A 22,757-nucleotide genomic window follows, 5' to 3' on the forward strand; every position below is an offset into this window, starting at 1 on the left:
GGTATACTATAATATGGCCTTTATTTCAGTTTTTTTTCTACTTCAAAGTACTGTACTAACACAATAACTCCAGAAAAAAAAATATGACCAAAAGAAGAGTTTATGCCAACATTTGTTGGGGGTGCAGGGAGATATTCCTACAGTGTAGAAAGAAAGCTACACTTGGGAGCCCATGGCTCTATTTGGGCCTTGAGCCCCTTCTCTTTTGTTAAGAAACCCAGAAACAACAGCACCTGATATTAGGGTGTTTCTTCCTGCACCCCCATCATTTTTCAAAAAGACCATTTTACCCCTTTTAAAAATTAAAAAAATGTTTTTTCCAGAATAGTTTTTTACCTTCCAGATTTCTTATTCCAAAAACACACTTTCCTTACAAAACCCCTATATTCTAGAAACATCCTTTGCTTACAAAACTCATTCCAGAATCACCCATTTCAAAGATTGTAGGGGTGCAAAAAGAAAAATGTAGGGATCCAGGAAGAAATACCCCTGAAATTAACTACCAAGAAAAGAGCCACCCTAAACGAAATATATTGAAAACACCAACATGGTAAAAATGTCAATATATTTTTTAAGCATAGTAGGCCAAAATCTGATTTACCCAATAGGAATCTTCTATCAGTATTAGACAATTATTTTATATTTTAAATTAGGCCAGTATAGGTTATAATGAGACCATTAATAGTGATTTATTACTGGTGAGATATAAAAAAAGGGTAGTTCTCTTCTCTACAGGGGAAATGAGCTCATAATAAACATATCATTCAAACCCAATCTCAAAACTGGAACCTTCTCTGCCAAAATTTAATTTCCATCCACCAAATCAATGTCTGATAAGAGAACAACCAGCCCCCACAAAAATTACAGAAAAAAACATTGAAGAATAAAAAAAGTCTCCCTTTCATGTTACAGCTATATCTTCAATTGAACATATAAAGAATTTCACATCAAAAGCTGTTGCTACCAACCAAATATTCCATCACATGATGAATGGATATAAGGTGAAATATGATTTTTTCTTTCTTACTTACTCTTTAGCTGCAGTTGTATTCAAAATCAATCTTTCCACATATCTGCAAACTCATCAGGCTCCAGAGGATTAGACATCTCATGCATTTTCCTCCTTGTCTTTGCTTTGACCTTCTTCGCAAACTTTCCAGCCTTCTTCTTTTTCTCCAAAGCTCGAACCTATCAGAACCAGCAACCAATGATACATATGCTTCTTAGTAGTAGAAAGCTTGAGAAATTCTAAGCATACACGAAAATTATATTGGTTGGTACCTGATTTGGAGATACATAGAATGGATTCTCATATAATGTTGGGCCTCCAAAACTGCCACCAAATATTTTAATTGGGTTCAAGCAGAATCGTGGACCGACCTACACAAGTAGTTTGCACACATGTAAATGAATGTTAGAAATTGAAAGATAAAAAATACATCAAGAACCAGTTTTCAGACCTCAATCAATGTCATTTTATCAAGGCCTCCCTTTGGTAATTTATCTGCTTCATTATGATGAGTAGAAATCTGCAAGGGAATAAAGATGTAGCATTCCTTAGTAGGCCACAGGCAGAAAATAAAACAATACTTTGTCATGAAAAAATCAATATTATATAGTTGGAGAAAATGAGACCATAAATGGTCGAATTAAATGAATCTTGTGAACAACTAATAGTAACAATTGTCCTCTAAAAGACTGATGCCATGAGTATAACACAAATGACTCAATCTAATGGGTTTTTGTCCTACAAAAAATGAGTAGAACTTCTATTGGAGGCTCGCACAGGAATCAAACCAAAATCAACACTTGATTCAGTCATCACTGATTTGGTGAGACTGACCATCTGTGATGCACTGATACATACTTCAATTTGTATCACATATCCGTATCCAATACTATGGGATACTTTACCAACGATGAAGTATCTAATCTATTAAACACTAATACTTATTTTGACAATGTCTAATAAATGTGATTTCAATTTGGATTCACACAATTGTAATTATATATTTATTATGTTTTTATACATTTTTCAATACTTATATGTCACGCATAGTACCTTAAATATTCAAAAACAAGTGTATTGCCATATCAGGTATGCATCATATCCAATATCGTGCCCATGCATCATAGCAGACCATAATTAAATGAATGAAGTTGATCAGTAAACGAAACATTACATGCACCATAGTTTAACCTTTGAGCTTATGAAACAATACCATACTGGAACATCCAAAATGTTTTACACTGGTAGTAGATAAAAATTTAAACTCATTATAATAGTCCAATATCCTCAATCTTAAAAATTGTTGTGGTTAAGCATTCTTTACATCATATTGAAGTCTATTTATTAAGGAACCCAAAAACTAATCCTTCAAATTGAAATGTATAGATAGAAACTTAAGTTCATTCCTCGGTAATGTTTATAAGAAACTAAAGGTTAAAAATGCTCGACCCAAACTTCACTTCAATCATTAACCTGTGGCTAAAAAAGCAATCAACATATTTATAATCACAATGTATACACATAATTTCTTTAGAGGTAGGTAGAAAGGAGACCCCAAACAACAATCTTCAAATTAAGGAACCCATAAATTCTTTAAAGGACAATGCTAATACAAACACAAACCTGGTAATTACGGAACCATATATGGTCATCAGCTATTGAGAAAACAAAAACATGATCATGGAAGGGCTTAGCTTTTCTATGGTCCTTTGGTATTTCGAATATCTGAACAAAAAAAGAAAGAAATAGTATATCAGAAATTATCAATTACAGCAGACATACAACAGTATTAGAAATAGAGAGAACTGTACACAGAAATATATGCATTAAACAGAACTCACAGCTTACTCAATCTAAACTATGTAATAATAGATGGAGATATAATAACATTAATTGAATTTTCTCCAATCAGAAACAACAAATTGAGAAAATACTCCTAGGAAGAAACATGACAACCACAATGTAAGATCCCAATAACATCAGGAAAGAGCACATGAAGCAGATCATAATTAGACTGGAAATTCATGGAGGCAACATCATGAATCAACAAACTAAGATGAAACCATCAAGCTAACCTTTACCTTGTATATGAAATGGCACATATGAGAGTAATCAACTTAAGTTTTACTCGGATGAAACTAGGTGGACAAAGATGAAAAAACTTGCAAGGAAAGAAACAGACCACATACCTGTAACAACATCTCCTTTAACAGTTTCCAATGTGCATCTTTTTCAAAATTTGCAGAAAACGTCAAAAGAGGACGGGAACCTTTTAGGTGATTTCCCGTTAGCTTCAACTCCTCCATAGTATGCACTGAAAAGCAGTGGTGGAAAAAGTATATAAAAAAATTGGGTGGGAGAGAGAGAGAAACACAAAATCATAATTCACTGGGAAGAATGACCAGTGATGCCTAGAGTATACAGACATCAGAACTCTACATGATCAGAGCAAGCAAATTAGTATTATATAAACATTACGACAATGATCAGATCAGAATATTACCCGCACTAACTAGAAATTTTACAGATGGGCCACTGGGGCATTTGGCCATCCAGAGATAAAGATCTTTTTGCTTCCTGCACTGAAATTGATGCATAGAAAATGAGAGGAGAAGACACTAATCAGAATATAACAAGTTGACCAGACACAAACTCATGACTACCATATCATAGTTAAATAGCATCAACATTTGTAACCAAGAAACGAATCCCTCTACCTACAAGCATGCTTTAGATTTTCCAAATAGCAAACATAATGCAAATACTAGTCTAGAGAACAGCACAACACATCAATCCTAAATCGAAGTAACACGGCACTGAAAAACCTTGTGGCATATAAATAAAATACCTCAAAAAATAAACACGAGGAGCAACTTTTGAGCTCAACAAGCTCGTTCAGGGTGGCGCCTTTAGTTTCCTTTGATTCAACCTTGTTATCCTTCTTGCAATGCGGCAAAAGTGACACCAAGTTCAACATCAAATGCCGGTACCTACAAATTAATGGAAAATAAATACTCCGCCCAAAAAAATACCATTATAATATACAAAAACTGACTCACTGCACAAGGTTTCTCTGTTCTTAAACTTTGCCCGCGAGCAAGCGGGCAGACGAGCGGCCGGCACTTGCGATGTTTAATCGAGCAAGCGGGCGTTCGGCCAATGCTAGCAATGTCTTCGAGCAAGTTTGGTGGGAGGTCGGCCGGCACTTGCGATGTTAATCGAGCAAGCGGGCAAGTGACGAAAAAATAGAGTAATACAAACTATAAACGAAAAACACAAAATCTATAACTACAAGTCATGGGGTTTGTATTAGATTGTACCTGTAACTGATGCGCCTAGAGCAAGTGACCAAAACCTTCTCTTTGTTCCTGAATATTGGTGAACCAACGTTGCTGTCGTCGACTTCATCATTGACTAGACTCTTATCCTTCCAACCCAAAAGGGTCCTCGTTGGTCTCTCTGGAGCAGCATCTTCCTTTTTGGGCTGTGCAACAAGTTCACTACTCTCACTGTGCTTTCTCTTCTTCCCCATTTTTTTGCTTCAAAATCTGACACACCCAATAACCATAATCACAAAAACATAAAAAATTGACAACCACCCTTTAGAAAGGAGTGCGCCAGAGAATAAACGCACCTGCGGAGGAAAGAGATGATAGAGAAACTGGTTTGGGCTTTCACCGGCGGTGGCGACGAATGATTGAATGAATGAGCTGCGGCAATGGCGGCAAAGGGTTTTTCTACTTAGCAAATGGTTTATGCTTAAGTTGGGCCCTTTATAAACCGGTTTCGGCCCTTTTGGGATATGCTTATGAAAAGACTATTTCTTGGCAGTTTCTTTCTGCACCCCTACATTCTTCTTCCTACACCCCCATAAGGTTGGGCAAAGACAAAAGTGTCCCTATATAAATTGTACATTTTTTTGTATTCCAGATTATGAAATCCGGTAAATTTTAGGTAATCTCACGGATTAATGCTTTCGGTAGTACATGAATAGTAGTGTTAATCCAAAATAAAAAATGCAAAACATTCATAATTGAAAAACCATTCCGGATCCGTCAATCTGTAATTCAAAATATTATCCCTAAGGAGGGTTTTCTACCGAGAAGGTTTTAACGAGGCACTTTAAATTACCAACAATGGTCAGAAATCAATTAATTCATTAACCGTTCGTTCGGCCAGAATATATAACTAAAGTTATCCGAATTATAACTTAAACGTTATTCACCAACATTGGTCAGGAATTCAATTATTAATAAACCGTACGTTCGGACATAATATATAACTAAAGTTATCCGAATTATAACGAAGCGTTATTCACCAACCTTGGTCAGAAATTTAATTAATTTATTAATAAACAGATCGTTCGGTCAGAATATATAACAAGTTATCCGAATTATAACTTAAACGTTATTCACCAACCTTGGTCAGAAATTTAATTAATTTATTAATAAAGCGTGAGTTCGGTCAGAATATATAACAAGTTATCCGAATTATAACTTAAACGTTATCACCAACCTTGGTCAGAAATTTAATTAATTTATTAATAAACAGTTCGTTCGGTCAGAATATATTATCCGAATTATAACTTGAACGTTATTCACCAACCTTGGTCAGAAATTTAATTAATTTATTAATTAACCAATCCTTCGGTCAGAATTTGTAACTAAAGTTATCCGAATTATAACTTAAACGTTATTCACCAACCTTGATCAAAACATGCGACTCATAACCTAAGTGGTTAGCCGCTCGTCCGCCAACCTTGGTCAGAAATTAAAAATTAATAATCAACCATTCGTCCAGTCAGAGCATGTGACTTGGGTTACATGAATTGTAACTTAAACGTTATCTACCAAACTTGGTCAGAACATACAATTAGTAACTTAAGTGTCGTCCGAGCGCATAACTTCTAATACTGACATGATACGTTCAAAAACAATAGAAGTGCGCGGAAAAAAGCAAGAACTAAAAGCAGTTAAATTGTTCAAACGCCCACAACCCGGGTCCAGATATTTTCACAAATTATACTATCTCGATGGCTTCATCCTGCTGCGGAGCCTCCGACACAATTTCTTCACGATTCTGACGTTCGTCCTCCGCCCCTTCTGCCTCCTCACCCTCTTCGCCCCCAAGAGGTACTAGGCGGCCATCCACCACATCCATACCCGGGTCGTAGCGGTCATCATCAGTCGGCACACCATGGAAGAAAGCTACCTGACGAACGCCCTGATTAAAACTCTCTTCACTTACACGCAGCATAAAACTTTGGCATTGTTCGATTTCGGCGGTCAAAGACTCCTTTTCAACCATCAGACCATCTTTTTCTCTCTTTAAAAGATTTCGTTCGGTCGTCATTTCAGCCAAAGCGGTTTTCAATGCTTCTTGCTCTTCCTTCGCAAGCCGGATATCTTTCTCCCTCTCCCTTTGGCATTCTTCAACAGACTTCAAGGCTCTCTTCAAAGAAGTGGCCGAGTCGTCAAGCTTCCGCTTTAACTTTGGAATCACGACCGACTCAGCCCTCTTCAACTCCTCACCAATAGCATGGCTTACAACCGCTGCCCGACACTGAAGTTCTACCATTTCTGTAATAAGGTCCAAAGTCGGGACGGCAGCCAAGATCCCCTCGTCCTCTGGTCGCAGATCAAATTGCATGGTGGGGGCAACTCGTATCCCAACTCCCAACATGCTGATGGGTTTGCCTCCAGAAGAAGAGCCCGCCTCGATTCTCGGCACCTTGGTCGGACGGCCCCTCTTCTTATTCGCAACTGGAGCAACAATAGCAGTCTCGGTCGGCTCCTCCCCGATGACAGCAATTGGGGATTTCGGTTTCACACCAGCAATAGCAGCAACCTTGCTCTTCTTCGCTTGTCTTTTCAAGCTGTTCATGAACTTACTCAAACTTGGATCCATTGTTACGAGAATATCTGCAAAACACACACAGTTAAATAAGTGTCAAATATCAAATCGAACTAGCGAAGGGCAAAGATGCTCACCGTTCAGATCTGCCCATTGCTTGGACGATCCATAAAGACCTATCAGTTCCCGAGTGGGAAGTCTACACGGCAATTGGTTTATAATCATCAAAATCTCCTGATCAATAGGGGATAAAGATTCCCAAAATCGATTTTCAAGCGTGGCAGGTTTCTCGGTCCAATGAAAGGGAAATTTGGTAGTCCCATCAGCATTATAGAAAAGATCTCGGCCGTTCGGCTCCACAAAAACTTTAAAATAATAGTCTTTGAAATTTTTGTAAGAGGAGGTAAACGCAGCAAAACGCACATTACCCGGACGACTGGATAGGGATAACCAACCCACAGGATGGCTGGGATGAGTATTATAGTAGTACAAGAAGGACTCAGGAGTCGGCGTAAGGCCAAAAATTTGACAGATAACCCGGAAGGCTTGTAAAATGGCCCACGAGTTCGGATGTAGTTGGGTTGGTGCAACATTAAGTATCCGAAGGATATTCATGGTAAAATCATCAAAGGGGAAAGATACGTACAAATGAGAAAATAAAGTGCTATACACGAAGAAAAAGTCATGCGGAGAATTTTCCCGGCCGTGACACACACGGTCGGTGATACCGCATATATCGACATAGAACGCCTCTGCCGGACAATCTGGTGTTAAAAAGTTTTTATGGACAGCAAGAAATTCATCTAATTTATCAGAGGACTTTATTTTACTAGGAATCCTAAGGACGGCAGGATCGACCCAGTCATACGTTGGGCCATCCGATGCCTGACTCGCACCGCGAGTCAAAGACGAACCCACAACACTAGAAGACCCCTCTGAAGAAGGCATGACTAACCTTGAATCGAAGAAGACACCGGCAACAAACTCAGCACCTGGCAAACGAAGCAAGCGACGTGAAACTCAGAGCAAGAGAAACGGAAAACCCTCAACTCCACAAATGAAGCACTATTTATAGGAGAAGCAAAATCCCTACGTTCGTCTAGCACCATTAGATCAAATCTAATCTAACGATCAAACACGCTCGGCATATGAAACGGCACGTAATCCCTACCATTCAATCGTTCTAGATGTGACAGCATCCCCAAACGGCAACTCTGCCATGCGTCACATCTCTGCCACACATTAATGATGCCAGCTATCAAGCATTGTCTCAAAAACCCTCTGCGTCTCATACGACTCTTCGTCCTTCCATGACTTCGACCCTGGGGGGCAAGTGTACCGGTCGGCACCGGACGACCTCGTTGTTCGAAGTAAATTATCTAATTAAGCAAAGAACGTGGTTACACGTGGGACAAACGCTTACAATTCCCACTGAGCAACAAACACACGTGAGCACTCCCTGGATTTTCGGGAACACCCCTAGATCCCAGGAAACCATCTAACACGACCCACGACCCAAGGACCACAAAACAGGTCGCGAACCACTAACGACCCGGAGGGCCCAAGCCCAAGGGGACATACAAAAGAAGAGAAAGAAAGAGAGAAAGGTATGTTTTTCAGATTATCAAGGATTCTCACTGAGAGAGATTACTCACTTGAGCGTCGGAGCACAATCGCAGGTACCCCCACCGGCCGACCGAGGCACGCGAGGAAGAAGGAAACTCGAATGACAGGACAACTAAGACTGAAGCAGACACCTTGTATCGACGTGGACCAACATTACTCAGTCCCCAATATCCATACAGGTACATAAGGTATGTCATCTTTCAGGACTAATAGCACCGAGTATCAAATATTGGAAATCTGACTTGAACGTCAGAATGTTTTTACAGATATTATCCGAGTTTGGAGCTCAAGAAGTCGAAAAGTAAAGGAGTTAAAGAAGAGTACAAAGACGTTATGTGAAAAAGATACCGACTGAGAAAAGACAATCCTTCTTTTTCTTAAAACCAGTTGAATTATTAAAGTATGATCCTTAGTTTGCTTCTTTTTTTCATTGAACTCAGATTTCAGTTTCAACATTGGATATTGGTGTTGTACCTGAATCACCCATGAGGGATGTCTCAATTTCCCATACAAGACCCCCCAAAGGGACGATTGACCTATTTTCTGGACCTCCCATTCAGATGATGCCTTCCCACTTTTCTCCAATGGACAGGGAGGCCAGAGTCCTAAGGTACAGGGAGAAAAAGAAGACAAGAAAATTTGAGAAGACAATAAGGTATGCCTCAAGGAAGGCCTATGCAGAAACTAGACCCCGTATAAAGGGTCGATTCGCCAAGAGAACAGATGTAGAAGCTGAAGTGGATCAGATGTTCTCCACAACACTAATTACAGAAGTTGGATATGGCATTGTTCCCTCTTTCTGAATATGCTGTGCTGAACAAAAATGGCCACAAGACAGAGAAGAAGCTAGAAGATCGTGATCAATAGAAATGGCAATGGCAACCACTTATGTACTAAGTTATTTTGTTGATACTGTATTTTTTATGTAATCTAATTACTCTCAGTTGCACTAATCGGATGCTTTATTATTTTGTTTACTGTATTTTGAATGGAACTTGTATTTGTAAATACAGTCCTTGTATTAAATTATTAAATTATAGTCAACATATCTTTGATAAATTTTCATTTTCTCTAGTTCTATCATGGTGTATCTGTCATTTCATTTAGTTGCAATCACTTCAATCAAACTAAGTACTCTGAACAGATATTTAGGGACCAAAACTAATTATCTTCATCAAACATCATTCAGGTGCATTGAACTTACTGTGGCTTGAGTTTTGGTTTATATACTCACGATCCTGATCTGGCTACAGTGAAAAAGAGGATAGAAAGTTGTCGAGTTTAATATAATGCACATAATTCCTTTTTCATTTGTTTGCCTTGGAAGAAGGTCAAAAGCCAAAACTTGTTAATTATATATTCTTTTCTCCTCTCTTTCTCTTTGTGATTTCCACTGTTCATCATTCCTCTGCATAGAATGCTCCTATATCATCAAGAGAAAGAGATCTTTTGGCATATTTGGCTGAAGTGAGAGAATTCTATTTTGGAGGAAAAAATGCATTTAAAATCATTGATTAGAAACTTAATGATTAAGGTTGTAACAAGTTTAGATTTTTTATACATGGAAGTGAATTTTATTCTTTAACATGTATGTCCTTTAATTTTGAGAAGCCGAATATGCTTTTGTAGCAACACAGCATATTCTTAAGAAAAGATCTTTTTATCATGACTCTCCCTGACCATACATGGCAAAGTACATTTGGAAAAAATCTGCACAAAATGATTGATGAATTTATCGCATACAAAATGCCCTCTTGATTATTTTAGTCTACAGATAACTGGGAACGAGAGAAGAGATTGAAGAAAGAAACAATGAAGTTTTTTACAGTGAAAGTGTGGCTACGGGTTCGGTTAATGAACAGAACAGGTTGAAGAAATACCATGCCAACGCTATAAATATTCAGTATCTGCTATTCTATTTGCTGCACATAACTAGTGATAGCAGACAATATTCATTCCTTCCCACATTTCATATTCCAATATTGTTTCTCTACCATGTCAGAAGTTGCTTAGGTGGCTATAGTAAGTGGTATGGTTTCTATTTGAATGTAAAGTATACTCCTCTTCTGGTGAGTTGAGACAAATCAGCACCAAAATTGCAATAAAACTTTTTCTTTTCTCTTTCTCTGAAAAAGTAAAATACCTCTGATTTTAACCTTGTACTCTCTGTTAAGTTAGTTTCTGTTGCGGAATACGAGGTTCAGTAAAAGGTAATGCTTTTTTACATCAAAAGTTTTGGAAATCATTCACCTTAAGGTAAGAGTAATCCTCACCAATAAAAAAAATGACATCATTCATTGAAAGCAGTGGTGATACAATTTATTGTTCCTTGTAGATCTTCCACATCTATTTATAAATATATCTTCACATTTTATTTCTGCCACTATTTGTTTTTCTACCCTCTTAAGGTATAAAAGTATCAGATTAAAGAGAGAAGAAGCCTGTGTTATAATAAGTTTCTTAGTAATTTGTCTTAGTAAGTTTCTTAGTTCAATCAGTTTACTGAAATAGTGGTCCTCAAAAATTGGCTACACTTTTTTTATTTTATGAAATGGTATGAGACAGAAGTAGAATAGTGAACTTGTGGAGGTTGTTGTTACATATGTACAAGGAACGATACCCTTTTGTTTGATCTGCATGTCTCACAAACTGCAAAACTCAGACAGGTACACGCACTCACCAAATTGATTCTAAAGACGAAAAGAACACCTATTCCCTTTCCGCTCTTTCTTTTTCTTTTCAGTAAAATATTTCCTTGCTTTGAAGAGACAGTTATGCAAAAACTACCATCCAGAGACAATTGAGTTTCATTGGATCACATCCGTATACGACCGTATACTTTCAGGTCCAAACATGCGACTATAAATATAAATAGACAAGTCCCTTAGATCAAATGTGTACTACTAGATAGTCGAAAAGACCGACATGACCGAATGGTTGAGAAGGTTAATGATTGTCTTAATCCAAACACAAACCATAAATCCATGGTTAACAGTAAGTAATTAAGTCAGTTTGGTGGTAAAATATGATTGAGTCCTCTTTTAGACTCAGAAGCAGACCCATAATAGCTGAAGTCCATCTAAAAGGTATAAATACTAGAGAAGACTTAGCGTCAGAGGTAATTTTTCCCTTTCTCAACTCACCTGTATATTATACTCGGACTAACTAATCGTCGGAGTGTCTTTGCAGGTTTCTCCACTCATCTCAAAGAAAGGAAGAACAAATTAGAGACCACCGTGCCGGAAGACTGTGAAGACGGGGAGACGAAGACAGAAGGAATCACTCTAGGACTAACCTGACCATGTAAGAACAAAATGTAATGGCAACTATACTCCTTGTTCTCTTATTGCTAATTAGTGTCAAATAGGTAGAAGACTTCAAGACACTTAGTCTCTAAGGGAAGTTCCGTCCCTACAAGAACAGATATAATATTTTAAGAAGGAATTCTTCTATTGCTGCAGAATCATAATAAACTCCTATCTTTGAATATCATTATTGTATTTGCCGATAATGGTATAACTAGATTGTTTATTACCTTCCATCATGGGCATGCATTTCATGTTAAAAATCATTAACATATCATCTGTGTTACTAAAAATAGTCTTTACATATAATCATAGCGTGCAGCATTAAAGGGAAAAGGGTTCTTTATATGAAAGAGTTACTTCAACCTTGGAAAGCAAACATGTGGGTGGCCCCAAATTAAAAACAGTGAATCATGGCCAAATATGTTGCCTTTGCTTTAAGATCCACAAACTCTAAGAGAACCAATTCCAGCTTGCTAATTTGTCCAACAGCAAAAGTAACACAAACAATGACAAAAGTGTTCCAATTATTGATGAAATCTAGTAAGCGTTTCCACCAAATTATGGAGGAAAGACATGAACAAAGAAAAACAAGCCCACAAAGGGTGTTGTTGTTTTCTTTTTACTTTACAAAAAAAATAAAGTGAGTGAAGATCTCACCTTTTCAAACTGATTTTGTTTCATGTTTTCCAAAATTATATTATAACACTTTCATTTGTGATTTATATTTTAATGGATTTGTATCATAGAACTCCTTTTTATAAACTATTGAAAATTTAATTGAATATAATCTTAAGAAAACCCTAATAATTATAATTAAGTATATAATTTGGTTTGGTTGATCGAGTAAGATCTAAATTAGATACTATTTTAAAGACTACAAATTTTTTGCTATCTAAAATATTTTATATCATTAATAAAAATTTATAAATTGGTATCTAGATTAGTTATCAAAGTTTTAGTTATTAATATTTTAGTTTATAAATTACTCTATAAAAGACTAATAGAGACTAATTTAAAATATGTAGTAAATAGTTAAAAAAATTGGTAGTTAATAGTTAGATACGGTTTATCAACTATTTTATAAATTTTTATTAATAATAAAAATTACTTTACATAAAAAAAATTAGTTTATAAAATGTTTTCTATTTTAGTTAAACAATAACTAATTATTTTGATATTGTAGTTTTTATTTAGTGATTTTATTTTAATTGAGTTAGTGTAAACTTCCTTTACATGTGTTCAATTCCTATAATCCAATGCACCCTATGCTTGTTTGTATTTTCATCTTAATTAATGTCATAAATTGATGGAAATTATAAAACTTGGAGGCTTCAATAATTTACATTTTTTTTTGCTAATTGTACTAAACTTTCAATTATTTTATTTAAAATGATCTATTGGCACTTATTTTCTCTTTCTTAATTCCAATTTTGGAGAGTATTTTTAATAATGTTATGTAAATAAAATATCGTCTGTAAAGTACATTTTGAAATAACAAATGGATAAAAATGTTTTAGAAATAAGGTAAATAAATATTTGGATTACTCACTGCAATCTTCTAATTTATAGATTTCGAAATGTACTTTTCCAAATAAGTTTTGGTTTTCTTAAAAGTTAGATGGTGCTTTTGATAACATGAAAATCATTAGTGTTTTGTAAAATACTTTACAGAATGTAAGAATAAAAAAATTTTTATGAAATTATTTTTTAAGGTGACATTTTCAGCCAAAGTTTTGCCAAAAAAAAAGGATAACATTAAAAGAGTGGAAAATAGTTTAATTTAATCGGAGAAAAACAAACTTAATCTCAATTTATATTTATTCAAGAAGAAGCATTGCATTGTTGCGAGCTTGGTACTGAAAGCATAAAAGTTAATGTGTGATATGAAAGAGAATGCAAAGAAGATAATAGTTTTGAAAGGGAAAAATACGGTAAAAATATGTCATTTTAAATGAAAAGCAACAAAAGGGGGTGCATTTCACAAAAAGGGAAATGTAAATAATAGGATCCAACATGAGTCAACATACCTAATGAAGCCCAAGAAATTGAAACGGGACGGCCTAGAACTTAACATTTCTGCAAGCGGGTAGTAAGATTGCTTCTTCCTACACCTCCTTACGTTTCTTCTCTCACTTCCATAAATTTTTGTATTCCAAAAATGTCATTCTATAATATTCTAGATTACCTAATTTGAAAGTATTTTTTCTAATATGAAATTAGCTTATTATATAATTGGAAAGCCTTTTTTCATAATCCAGATTTTTTTAATATAATATTAGTTTTTGGATTCTGAAAGTTGTTTTTAGATGAGTGATTACTTTTGGATTATATGTTTTGAAATTTTTTTTATGGATTTGAAAGTAGTTTCTGGAATATGTAATTTGAAATATATTTTGGATTACATAGTGGCAATTTCTCCCTCCACCTTATCAATTTCAGCATGCACCGAATCAGCTTTAGAAAATGACAAAAATACTCCTCATAAATGACGAAAATAACTTTACAAAAAAATGGGAAAAATTATTTTTGAAACTTTTATCTGAAATATTTTGGATTTCAATTTTCGGAACATATTTTTGAATTCTGAAATTTTTTATCCGTATTTTTAGTTTTGTGTTCATAATTTTTTTTTCCAGCATGTATTTTGTTATTTCTCAATTATAATTATTATTTTGGATTTTTTAATTTGGAATAAGAGTAGTTTTGGAAATTTAAAAAATTGATATGGTGGAGGTTAAAATTGATATGGTGCAGAAAAAATTTGCCTTACATAATTCACAAGCTATTTCTAAATTCGAGATTAGGTTTTGGATTATATAGTCCAAAATATATATAATTTTTTAAATTGATTCCGGATGGTATAAATCTATGGGAGTGGTAAAAAAGATAAAAAAGTATTTTCAATGTGGGTGACACAAAAATATACGGAGGTGCATGAAGAAATTCTCTTTTCATAAGCATATCCGAAAAGGGCCGAAACCGGTTTATAAAGGCCCAACTTAAGGTGCGTTTATTCTCTGGCGCACTACTTTCTAAAGGGTCGTTCTCAATTTTTTTATATTTTTGTGATTATGGTTATTGGGTGTGTCAGATTTTGAAGCAAAAAATGGGGAAGAAGAGAAAGCACAGTGAGAGTAGTGAACTTGTTGCACAGCCCAAAAAGGAAGATACTGCTCCAGAGAGACCAACGAGGACCCTTTTGGGTTGGAAGGATAAGAGTCTAGTCACTGATGAAGTCGACGACAGCAACATTGGTTCACCAATATTCAGGAACAAAGAGAAGGTTTTGGTCACTTGCTCTAGGCGCATCAGTTACAGGTACAATCTAATACAAACCCCATGACTTGTAGTTATAGATTTTGTGTTTTTTCGTTTATAGTTTGTATTACTCTATTTTTGTGTCTTGATGTGCAAAGTTTAAGAACAGAGAAACCTTGTGCAGTGAGTCAGTTTTTGTATATTATAATGGTATTTTTTTTGGGCGGAGTATTTATTTTCCATTAATTTGTAGGTACCGGCATTTGATGTTGAACTTGGTGTCACTTTTGCCGCATTGCAAGAAGGATAACAAGGTTGAATCAAAGGAAACTAAAGGCGCCACCCTGAACGAGCTTGTTGAGCTCAAAAGTTGCTCCTCGTGTTTATTTTTTGAGGTATTTTATTTATATGCCACAAGGTTTTTCAGTGCCGTGTTACTTCGATTTAGGATTGATGCGTTGTGCTGTTCTCTAGACTAGTATTTGCATTATGTTTGCGCTATTTGGAAAATCTAAAGCATGCTTGTAGGCAGTGTTATCACATATCAGCCATGGCGGATTTCGGTAGCGGAATTCCAGACCACCGCCACAACAAGGCGGTGGCGAATCGGATTTCGCATGGTGGCCCATGGCGGCCGCTATTGGCATGGCGGAGCGGTAACGGATATCGGAGATATCCAAAATATCGGTAGGCAGCGGAGCTTGAAGGAGTAGATGAAGAAGAAGGGCTGTTGCGGCGGCTGATGAAGAAGAAGGGCTGCTGCGGCGGCTGATGAAGAAGGCGGCTCGGAGTTGATGAAGAAGGCGGCTGATGAAGAAGAAGGGTGCAAAACCCTAACCCTAATTTCTAAAATAAAAAGATTTGGGCCTATGGCCCATTTCAGATTTAAAATAATAAAAAACTTAAAATTTAAATTAAAAATACTAAATATTTAAAACTGACGTGTGGTGTGTGGTGGGGCTGCAACCCTAATTTAAACACCTTATTAGTGGGTTTTTCAATCTTAAAATTTTCAAAACTGATGTGTGGCTTTTGGGCCTATTTTGGCCCAATTAAGAGACATATTACCCTAAGGCAATTGCTTCCTGCACCATATCACTGCACCCATCTCAGCGAAAAGACGAAACTGTCCTTAAAAAAATTTTCCGAAATATGTGTTCTGATTTTTTTTTCCGGAACAAAATTTTATATTAAGGATTTTTTTATCTGGAATGAGTTTTTCATTTTTGTTTCCGGATTTTCATTTCCGAAACACAATAATTACTTTTCTGGATTTTTTTTTCTGTGTTATTTTTCAATTCCGGATTTTTTTATTCAAAATAGAATTTTAATTTTTGTTTCCAGATTTTTATTTCCGGAACTCAATAATCATTTCCAGATTTATTTTTCTGAAATATATTTTGAGGAAAGAGATGGTAGAAAAACTGGTTTGGGCTTTCGCCGGCGGTGGTGACGAATGATTGAATGAATGAGCTTTTCATAAGCATATCCGAAAAGGGCAATTTCTCCCTCCATCATATCAATTTCAACATGCACCCAATCAGCTCTAGAAAATGACAAAAATACCCCTCTTAAATGACTTAAATAATCTTACACAAAAATGGAAAAATTATTTTTGAAACTTTTATCTGAAATATTTTGGATTTCAATTTTCGGAAATTTTTTATCCAAAATGTATTTTAGTTTTGTGATCAGATTTTTTTTTCCAGCATGTATTTTTTTATTTCTCAATTATAATTATTGTTTTGGATTTTTTAATTTGAAATAAGGGTAGTTTTGGAAATTTAAAAAATTGATATGGTGCAGGAGGGTAGTTTTGAAAATTTAGAAAATTGATATGTTGGAGGTTAAAATTGATATGGTGCAGGAGGGTAGTTTTGGAAATTTAAAAAATTAATATGGTGGAGGTTAAAATTGATATGGTGCAGGAGGGTAGTTTTGGAAATTTAAAAAGTTGATATGGTGGAGGTTAAAATTGATATGGTGCAGGAAGAATTTGCCTCCGAAAAGGGCGAAACCGGTTTATGAAGGCCCAACTTAAGCATAAACCTAGAAAAACCCTTTGCCGCCATTGCCACAGCTCATTCATTCAATCATTCGTCGCCACCGCCGGCGAAAGCCCAAACCAGTTTTTCTACCATCACTTTCCTCCGCAGGTGCGTTTATTCTTTGGCGCACTCCTTTCTAAAGGGTCGTTGTCAATTTTTTATATTTTTGTGATTATGGTTATTGGGTGTGTCAAATTTTGAAGCAAAAAATGGGGAAGAAGAGAAAGCACGGTGAGAGTAGTGAACTTGTTGCACAGCCCAAAAAGGAAGATACTGCTCCAGAGAGACCAACGAGGACCCTTTTGGGTTGGAAGGATAAGAGTCTAGTCACTGATGAAGTCGACGACAGCAACGTTGGTTCACCAATATTCAGGAACAAAGAGAAGGTTTTGGTCACTTGCTCTAGGCGCATCAGTTACAGGTACAATCTAATACAAACCCCATGACTTGTAGTTATAGATTTTGTGTTTTTTCGTTTATAGTTTGTATTACTCTATTTTTGTGTCTTGATGTGCAAAGTTTAAGAACAGAGAAACCTTGTGCAGTGAGTCAGTTTTTGTATATTATAATGGTATTTTTTTTGGGCGGAGTATTTATTTTCCATTAATTTGTAGGTACCGGCATTTGATGTTGAACTTGGTGTCACTTTTGCCGCATTGCAAGAAGGATAACAAGGTTGAATCAAAGGAAACTAAAGGCACCACCCTGAACGAGCTTGTTGAGCTCAAAAGTTGCTCCTCGTGTTTATTTTTTGAGGTATTTTATTTATATGCCACAAGGTTTTTCAGTGTCGTGTTACTTCGATTTAGGATTGATGCGTTGTGCTGTTCTCTAGACTAGTATTTGCATTATGTTTGCGCTATTTGGAAAATCTAAAGCATGCTTGTAGGCAGTGTTATCACATATCGGCCATGGCGTCGCCATGGCGGATTTCGGTAGCGGAATTCCAGACCACCGCCACAACAAGGCGGTGGCGAATCGGATTTCGCATGGCGGACCATGGCGGCCGCTATTGGCATGGCGGAGCGGTAACGGATATCGGAGATATCCAAAATATCGGTAGGCAGCGGAGCTTGAAGGAGTAGATGAAGAAGAAGGGCTGCTGCGGCGGCTGATGAAGAAGAAGGGCTGCTGCGGCGGCTGATGAAGAAGAAGGCTCGGAGTTGATGAAGAAGGCGGCGGCTGATGAAGAAGAAGGGTGCAAAACCCTAACCCTAATTTCTAAAATTAAAAGATTTGGGCCTTTGGCCCATTTCAGATTTAAAATAATAAAAAATTTAAAATTTAAATTAAAAATACTAAATATTTAAAACTGACGTGTGGTGTGTGGTGGGGCTGCAACCCTAATTTAAACACCTTATTAGTGGGTTTTTCAATCTTAAAATTTTAAAAACTGATGTGTGGCTTTTGGGCCTATTTTGGCCCAATTAAGAGACATATTACCCTAAGGCAAATGCTCCCTGCACCCAACACAATTTTGAAAATTCCAAAAATGCCCTTTATTCTGGAAATAAAAATCCGGATTTGAAAATAATATATTCCGGAAAAATATATCCGGAAGTGGTTATTGAGTTTCGGAAATAAAAATCCGGAAACAGAATTTAAAATTCTATTCCGGACAAAAAAATTCGGAATTGATAAATAATACATTCTGGAAAAAAAAATCCGGAAAAGAGATTATTGTGTTTCGGAAATAAAAATCCAGAAACAAAAATAAAAAACTCATTCCGGATAAAAAATCTGTAATATAAAATTTCGTTCCAGAAAAAAAAATCCGGAACACATATTTCGGAAATTTTTTTTAAGGATAGTTTCGTCTTTTTCGCTGGAATCGGGTGCAGTGATATGGTGCAGGAAGCAATTGCCTTACCCTAAACCTAAACCACAGCCACTACACATTCTCATTCTTAGACATAATTTAATCTTTAGTTATGATTGTCTCTTTCATTATTTTTGCATTTTTTGAAGTTATTTATATATATATATATATATATATATATATATTATATTTCTTTTGACCGTCATGCTTCCGCCATAACCCGATATGGGTTCCGTTATAACTCTATAAAGGAAATTTGGGGTCTCCGATATGATCCGTTATCCGATATTGATAACACTGCTTGTAGGTAGAGGGATTCGTTTGTTGGTTACAAATGTTGATGCTATTTAACTATGATATGGTGGTAGTCATGAGTTTGTGTCTGGTCAACTTGTAATATTCTGATTAGTGTCTTCTCCTCTCATTTTCTATGTATCAATTTCAGTGCAGGAAGCAAAAAGATCTTTATCTCTGGATGGCCAAATGCCCCAATGGCCCATCTGTAAAAATTTTAGTTAGTGCGGGTAATATTCTGATCTGATCATTGTCGTAATGTTTATTTAATTCTAATTTGCTTGCGCTGATCATGTAGAGTTCTGATGTCTGTATACTCTAGGCATCACTGGTCATTCTTCCCAGTGAATTATGATTTTGTGTTTCTCTCTCTCTCTCTCCCTCCCATTTCTTGTATATACTTTTACTAACTTTCCTTTTTCCACCACTGCTTTTCAGTGCATACAATGGAGGAGTTGAAGCTAACAGGAAATCACCTAAAAGGTTCCCGTCCTCTTTTGACGTTTTCTGCAAATTTTGAAAAAGATGCACACTGGAAACTGTTAAAGGAGATGTTGTTACAGGTATGTGGTCGGTTTCTTTCCTTGCAAGTTTTTTCATCTTTTTCCACCTAGTTTCATCCGAGGAAAACTTAGTTGATTACTCTCATATATGCCATTTCATATACAAGGTAAAGGTTAGCTTGATGGTTTCATCTTAGTTTGTTGATTCATGATGTTGCCTCTATGAATTTCCAGTCTAATTATGAACTGCTTCATGTGCTCTTTCCTGATATAATTGGGATCTTGCATTGTGGTTGTCATGTATCTTCCTAAGAGTATTTTCTCAATTTGTTGTTTCTGATTGGAGAAAATTCAATTAATGTTATTGTAGGTCCATCTATTTTTACATAGTTTAGATTGAGTAAGCTGTGAGTTCTGTTTAGTGCATATATTTCTGTGTACAGTTCTCTCTATTTCTGATACTGTTGTATGTCTACTGTAATTGATAATTTGATATACTATTTCTTTCTTTTTTGTTCAGATATTCGAAATACCAAAGGACCATAGAAAAGCTAAGCCCTTCCATGATCATGTTTTTGTTTTCTCAATAGCTGATGACCATATATGGTTCCGTAATTACCAGGTTTGTGTTTGTATTAGCATTGTCCTTTAAAGAATTTATGGGTTCCTTAATTTGAACATTGTTGTTTGGGGTCTCCTTTCTAGCTACTTCTAAAGAAATTATGTGTATACATTGTGATTATAAATATGTTGATTGTTTTTTTAGCCACAGGTTAATGATTGAACTGAAGTTTGGGTGGAGCATTTTTAACCTTTAGTTTCTTATAAACATTACCGAGGAATAAACTTAAGTTTCTATCTATACATTTCAATTTGAAGGATTAGTTTTTGGGTTCCTTAATAAATAGACTTCAATATGATGTAAAGAATGCTTAACCACAATAATTTTTAAGATGGAGGATATTGGATTGTTATAATGAGTTTAAATTTTTATCTACTACCAGTGTAAAACATTTTGGACGTTCCAGTATGGTATTGTTTTATAAGCTCAAAGATTAAACTATGGTGCATGTAATGTTTCATTTATTGATCAACTTCATTCATTTAATTATGGTCTGCTATGATGCATGGGCACGATATCAGTTATGATGCATACCTGATACGGCTATACATTTAAATTTTGAAAAATGTACAAAAATTACATGTGTGAATGCAAAATTGAAATCACATTTATTAGACATTGTCAAAATAAGTATTAGTGTTTAATAGATTAGATACTTCATCGTTGGTAAAGTATCCCAGAATATTGGATACGGATATTTGATACAAATTGAAGTATCAGTGCATCACAGATGGTCAGTCTCACCAAATCAGTGATGACTGAATCAAGTGTTGATTTTGGTTTGATTCCTGTGCGAGCCTGCAATAGAAATTCTACTCATTTTTTGTAGGACAATAACCCATTAGATTGAGTCATTTGTGTTGTACTCATGGCATAGTCTTTTAGAGGACAATTGTTACTATTAGTTGTTCACAAGACTCATTTAATTCGACCATTATATGGTCTTATTTTCTCCAACTATATAATATTGATTTTTTCATGACAAAGTATTGTATTATTTTCTGCCTGTGGCCTACTAAGGAATGCTACATCTTTATTCCCTTGCAGATTTCTACTCATCATAATGAAGCAGATAAATTACCAAGGGGAGGCCTTGATAAAATGACATTGATTGAGGTCTGAAAACTGGTTCTTGGTGTATTTTTGATCTTTCCATTTATAACATTCATTTAACCTGTGTGCAAACTACTTGTGTAGGTCGGTCCACGATTCTGCTTGAATAGGTCGGTCCACGATTCTGCTTGAACCCAATTAAAATATTTGGTGGCAGTTTTGGAGGCCCAACATTATATGAGAACCCATTCTATGTATCTCCAAATCAGGTACCAACCAATATATTTTTCGTGTATGCTTAGAATTTCTCAAGCTTTCTACTACTAATAAGCTTATCTATCATTGGTTGCTGGTTCTGATAGGTTCGAGCTTTGGAGAAAAAGAAGAAGGCTGGAAAGTTTGCGAAGAAGGTCAAAGCAAAGACAAGGAGGAAAATGCATGAGATGTCTAATCCTCTGGAGCCTGATGAGTTTGCAGATATGTGGAAAGATTGATTTTGAATACAACCGCAGCTAAAGAGTAAGAAAAAAAAATCATATTTCACCTTATATCCATTCATCATGTGATGGAACATTTGGTTGGTAGCAACAGCTTTTGATGTGAAATTCTTTATATGTTCAATTGAAGATATAGCTGTAACATGAAAGGGAGACTTTTTTTATTCTTCAATGTTTTTTTCTGTAATTTTTGTGGGGGCTGGTTGTTCTCTTATCAGACATTGATTTGGTGGATGGAAATTAAATTTTGGCAGAGAAGGTTCCAGTTTTGAGATTGGGTTTGAATGATATGTTTATTATGAGCTCTCATTCCCCTGTAGAGAAGAGAACTACCATTTTTTTTTATATCTCACCAGTAATAAATCACTATCAACGGTCTCATTATAACCTATGCTGGCCTAATTTAAAATATAAAATAATTGTCTAATACTGATAGAAGATTCCTATTGGGTAAATCAGATTTTGGCCTACTATGCTTCAAACATATATTCACATTTTTACCATGTTAGTGTTTTCAATATATTTCGTTTAGGGTGGCTCTTTTCTTGGTAGTTAATTTCAGGTATTTCTTCCTGCATCTCTATATTTTTCTTTTTGCACCCCTACATTCTTTGAAATACTTGATGATTTTGGGTGATTCTGGAATAGTAGTTTTGTAAGAAAGGGTGTTTCTGGGATATAGGGGCTTTGAAAGTAAAGTGTGTTTTTCGAATAAGAAATCTGGAAGGTAAAAGTCTATTCTGGAAAAAACATTTTTAAATTTTTAGAATGATAAATCTGAAATTCATAAAATATGTTTTGGAAAGTGGATGAAATAGTAACCTGGAAGTCATTTTTAAAAGGGGTAAAATGGTCTTTTTGGAAAAT

The 22,757-nt window shown here is 35.6% G+C and overlaps 3 protein-coding genes and 1 long non-coding RNA gene across 12 annotated transcripts in view; 2 read left to right on the plus strand and 2 right to left on the minus strand.

The window, feature by feature from the left end:
* The window catches only part of LOC137814090 (ribosome biogenesis protein BRX1 homolog 1-like), a 32,536-nt gene extending 10,374 nt beyond the window's left edge, over positions 1–22,162 (plus strand). For 3 of the 7 annotated variants that reach the window (XM_068616650.1, XM_068616651.1, XM_068616654.1), the window contains 10 exons: positions 14,888–15,114; positions 15,308–15,449; positions 17,306–17,523; positions 17,717–17,858; positions 19,367–19,445; positions 19,654–19,778; positions 20,239–20,340; positions 21,388–21,456; positions 21,564–21,662; positions 21,756–22,162. In XM_068616650.1, the coding sequence (XP_068472751.1) occupies positions 14,888–15,114; positions 15,308–15,449; positions 17,306–17,523; positions 17,717–17,858; positions 19,367–19,445; positions 19,654–19,778; positions 20,239–20,340; positions 21,388–21,456; positions 21,564–21,662; positions 21,756–21,887 (1,335 nt within the window). In that variant the 3' untranslated portion in view covers positions 21,888–22,162. The other 4 variants (XR_011081598.1, XM_068616656.1, XM_068616652.1 and 1 more) reach the window with 4 other exon arrangements.
* On the minus strand, positions 777–4,800 carry LOC137814092 (ribosome biogenesis protein BRX1 homolog 1-like). Its single transcript, XM_068616660.1, has 9 exons — positions 4,644–4,800; positions 4,330–4,557; positions 3,858–3,999; positions 3,513–3,591; positions 3,199–3,323; positions 2,633–2,734; positions 1,461–1,529; positions 1,282–1,380; positions 777–1,188 (listed from the first exon to the last, which is right to left on the minus strand). Exons 2-9 carry the CDS (start codon positions 4,539–4,541, stop codon positions 1,057–1,059), a joined length of 960 nt encoding a protein of 319 aa, XP_068472761.1. The 5' UTR covers positions 4,542–4,557; positions 4,644–4,800; the 3' UTR covers positions 777–1,056.
* On the minus strand, positions 5,829–7,986 carry LOC137814088 (uncharacterized). Of its 2 annotated transcripts, none has more exons than XM_068616649.1 (2): positions 7,818–7,986; positions 5,829–6,930 (listed from the first exon to the last, which is right to left on the minus strand). In XM_068616649.1, the coding sequence occupies exons 1-2, from the start codon at positions 7,969–7,971 to the stop codon at positions 6,029–6,031; spliced, it is 1,056 nt and encodes a 351-aa protein (XP_068472750.1). In that variant the 5' UTR covers positions 7,972–7,986; the 3' UTR covers positions 5,829–6,028. The 2 variants fall into 2 exon arrangements, with proteins under 2 accessions (XP_068472750.1, XP_068472749.1); XM_068616648.1 differs by having other exon boundaries at positions 7,000–7,960.
* LOC137814095 (uncharacterized) lies at positions 8,287–11,977 on the plus strand. Of its 2 annotated transcripts, none has more exons than XR_011081605.1 (3): positions 8,287–8,676; positions 8,755–11,606; positions 11,678–11,977. It is a non-coding gene; the product is annotated as an uncharacterized lncRNA (long non-coding RNA). The 2 variants fall into 2 exon arrangements; XR_011081606.1 differs by having other exon boundaries at positions 8,755–10,517.
* Positions 22,163–22,757: the final 595 nt, after the last annotated feature.

This window comes from Phaseolus vulgaris, chromosome 1 (genome assembly GCF_000499845.2).
Source record: "Phaseolus vulgaris cultivar G19833 chromosome 1, P. vulgaris v2.0, whole genome shotgun sequence".
Classification (NCBI taxonomy): Eukaryota; Viridiplantae; Streptophyta; class Magnoliopsida; order Fabales; family Fabaceae; genus Phaseolus; species Phaseolus vulgaris.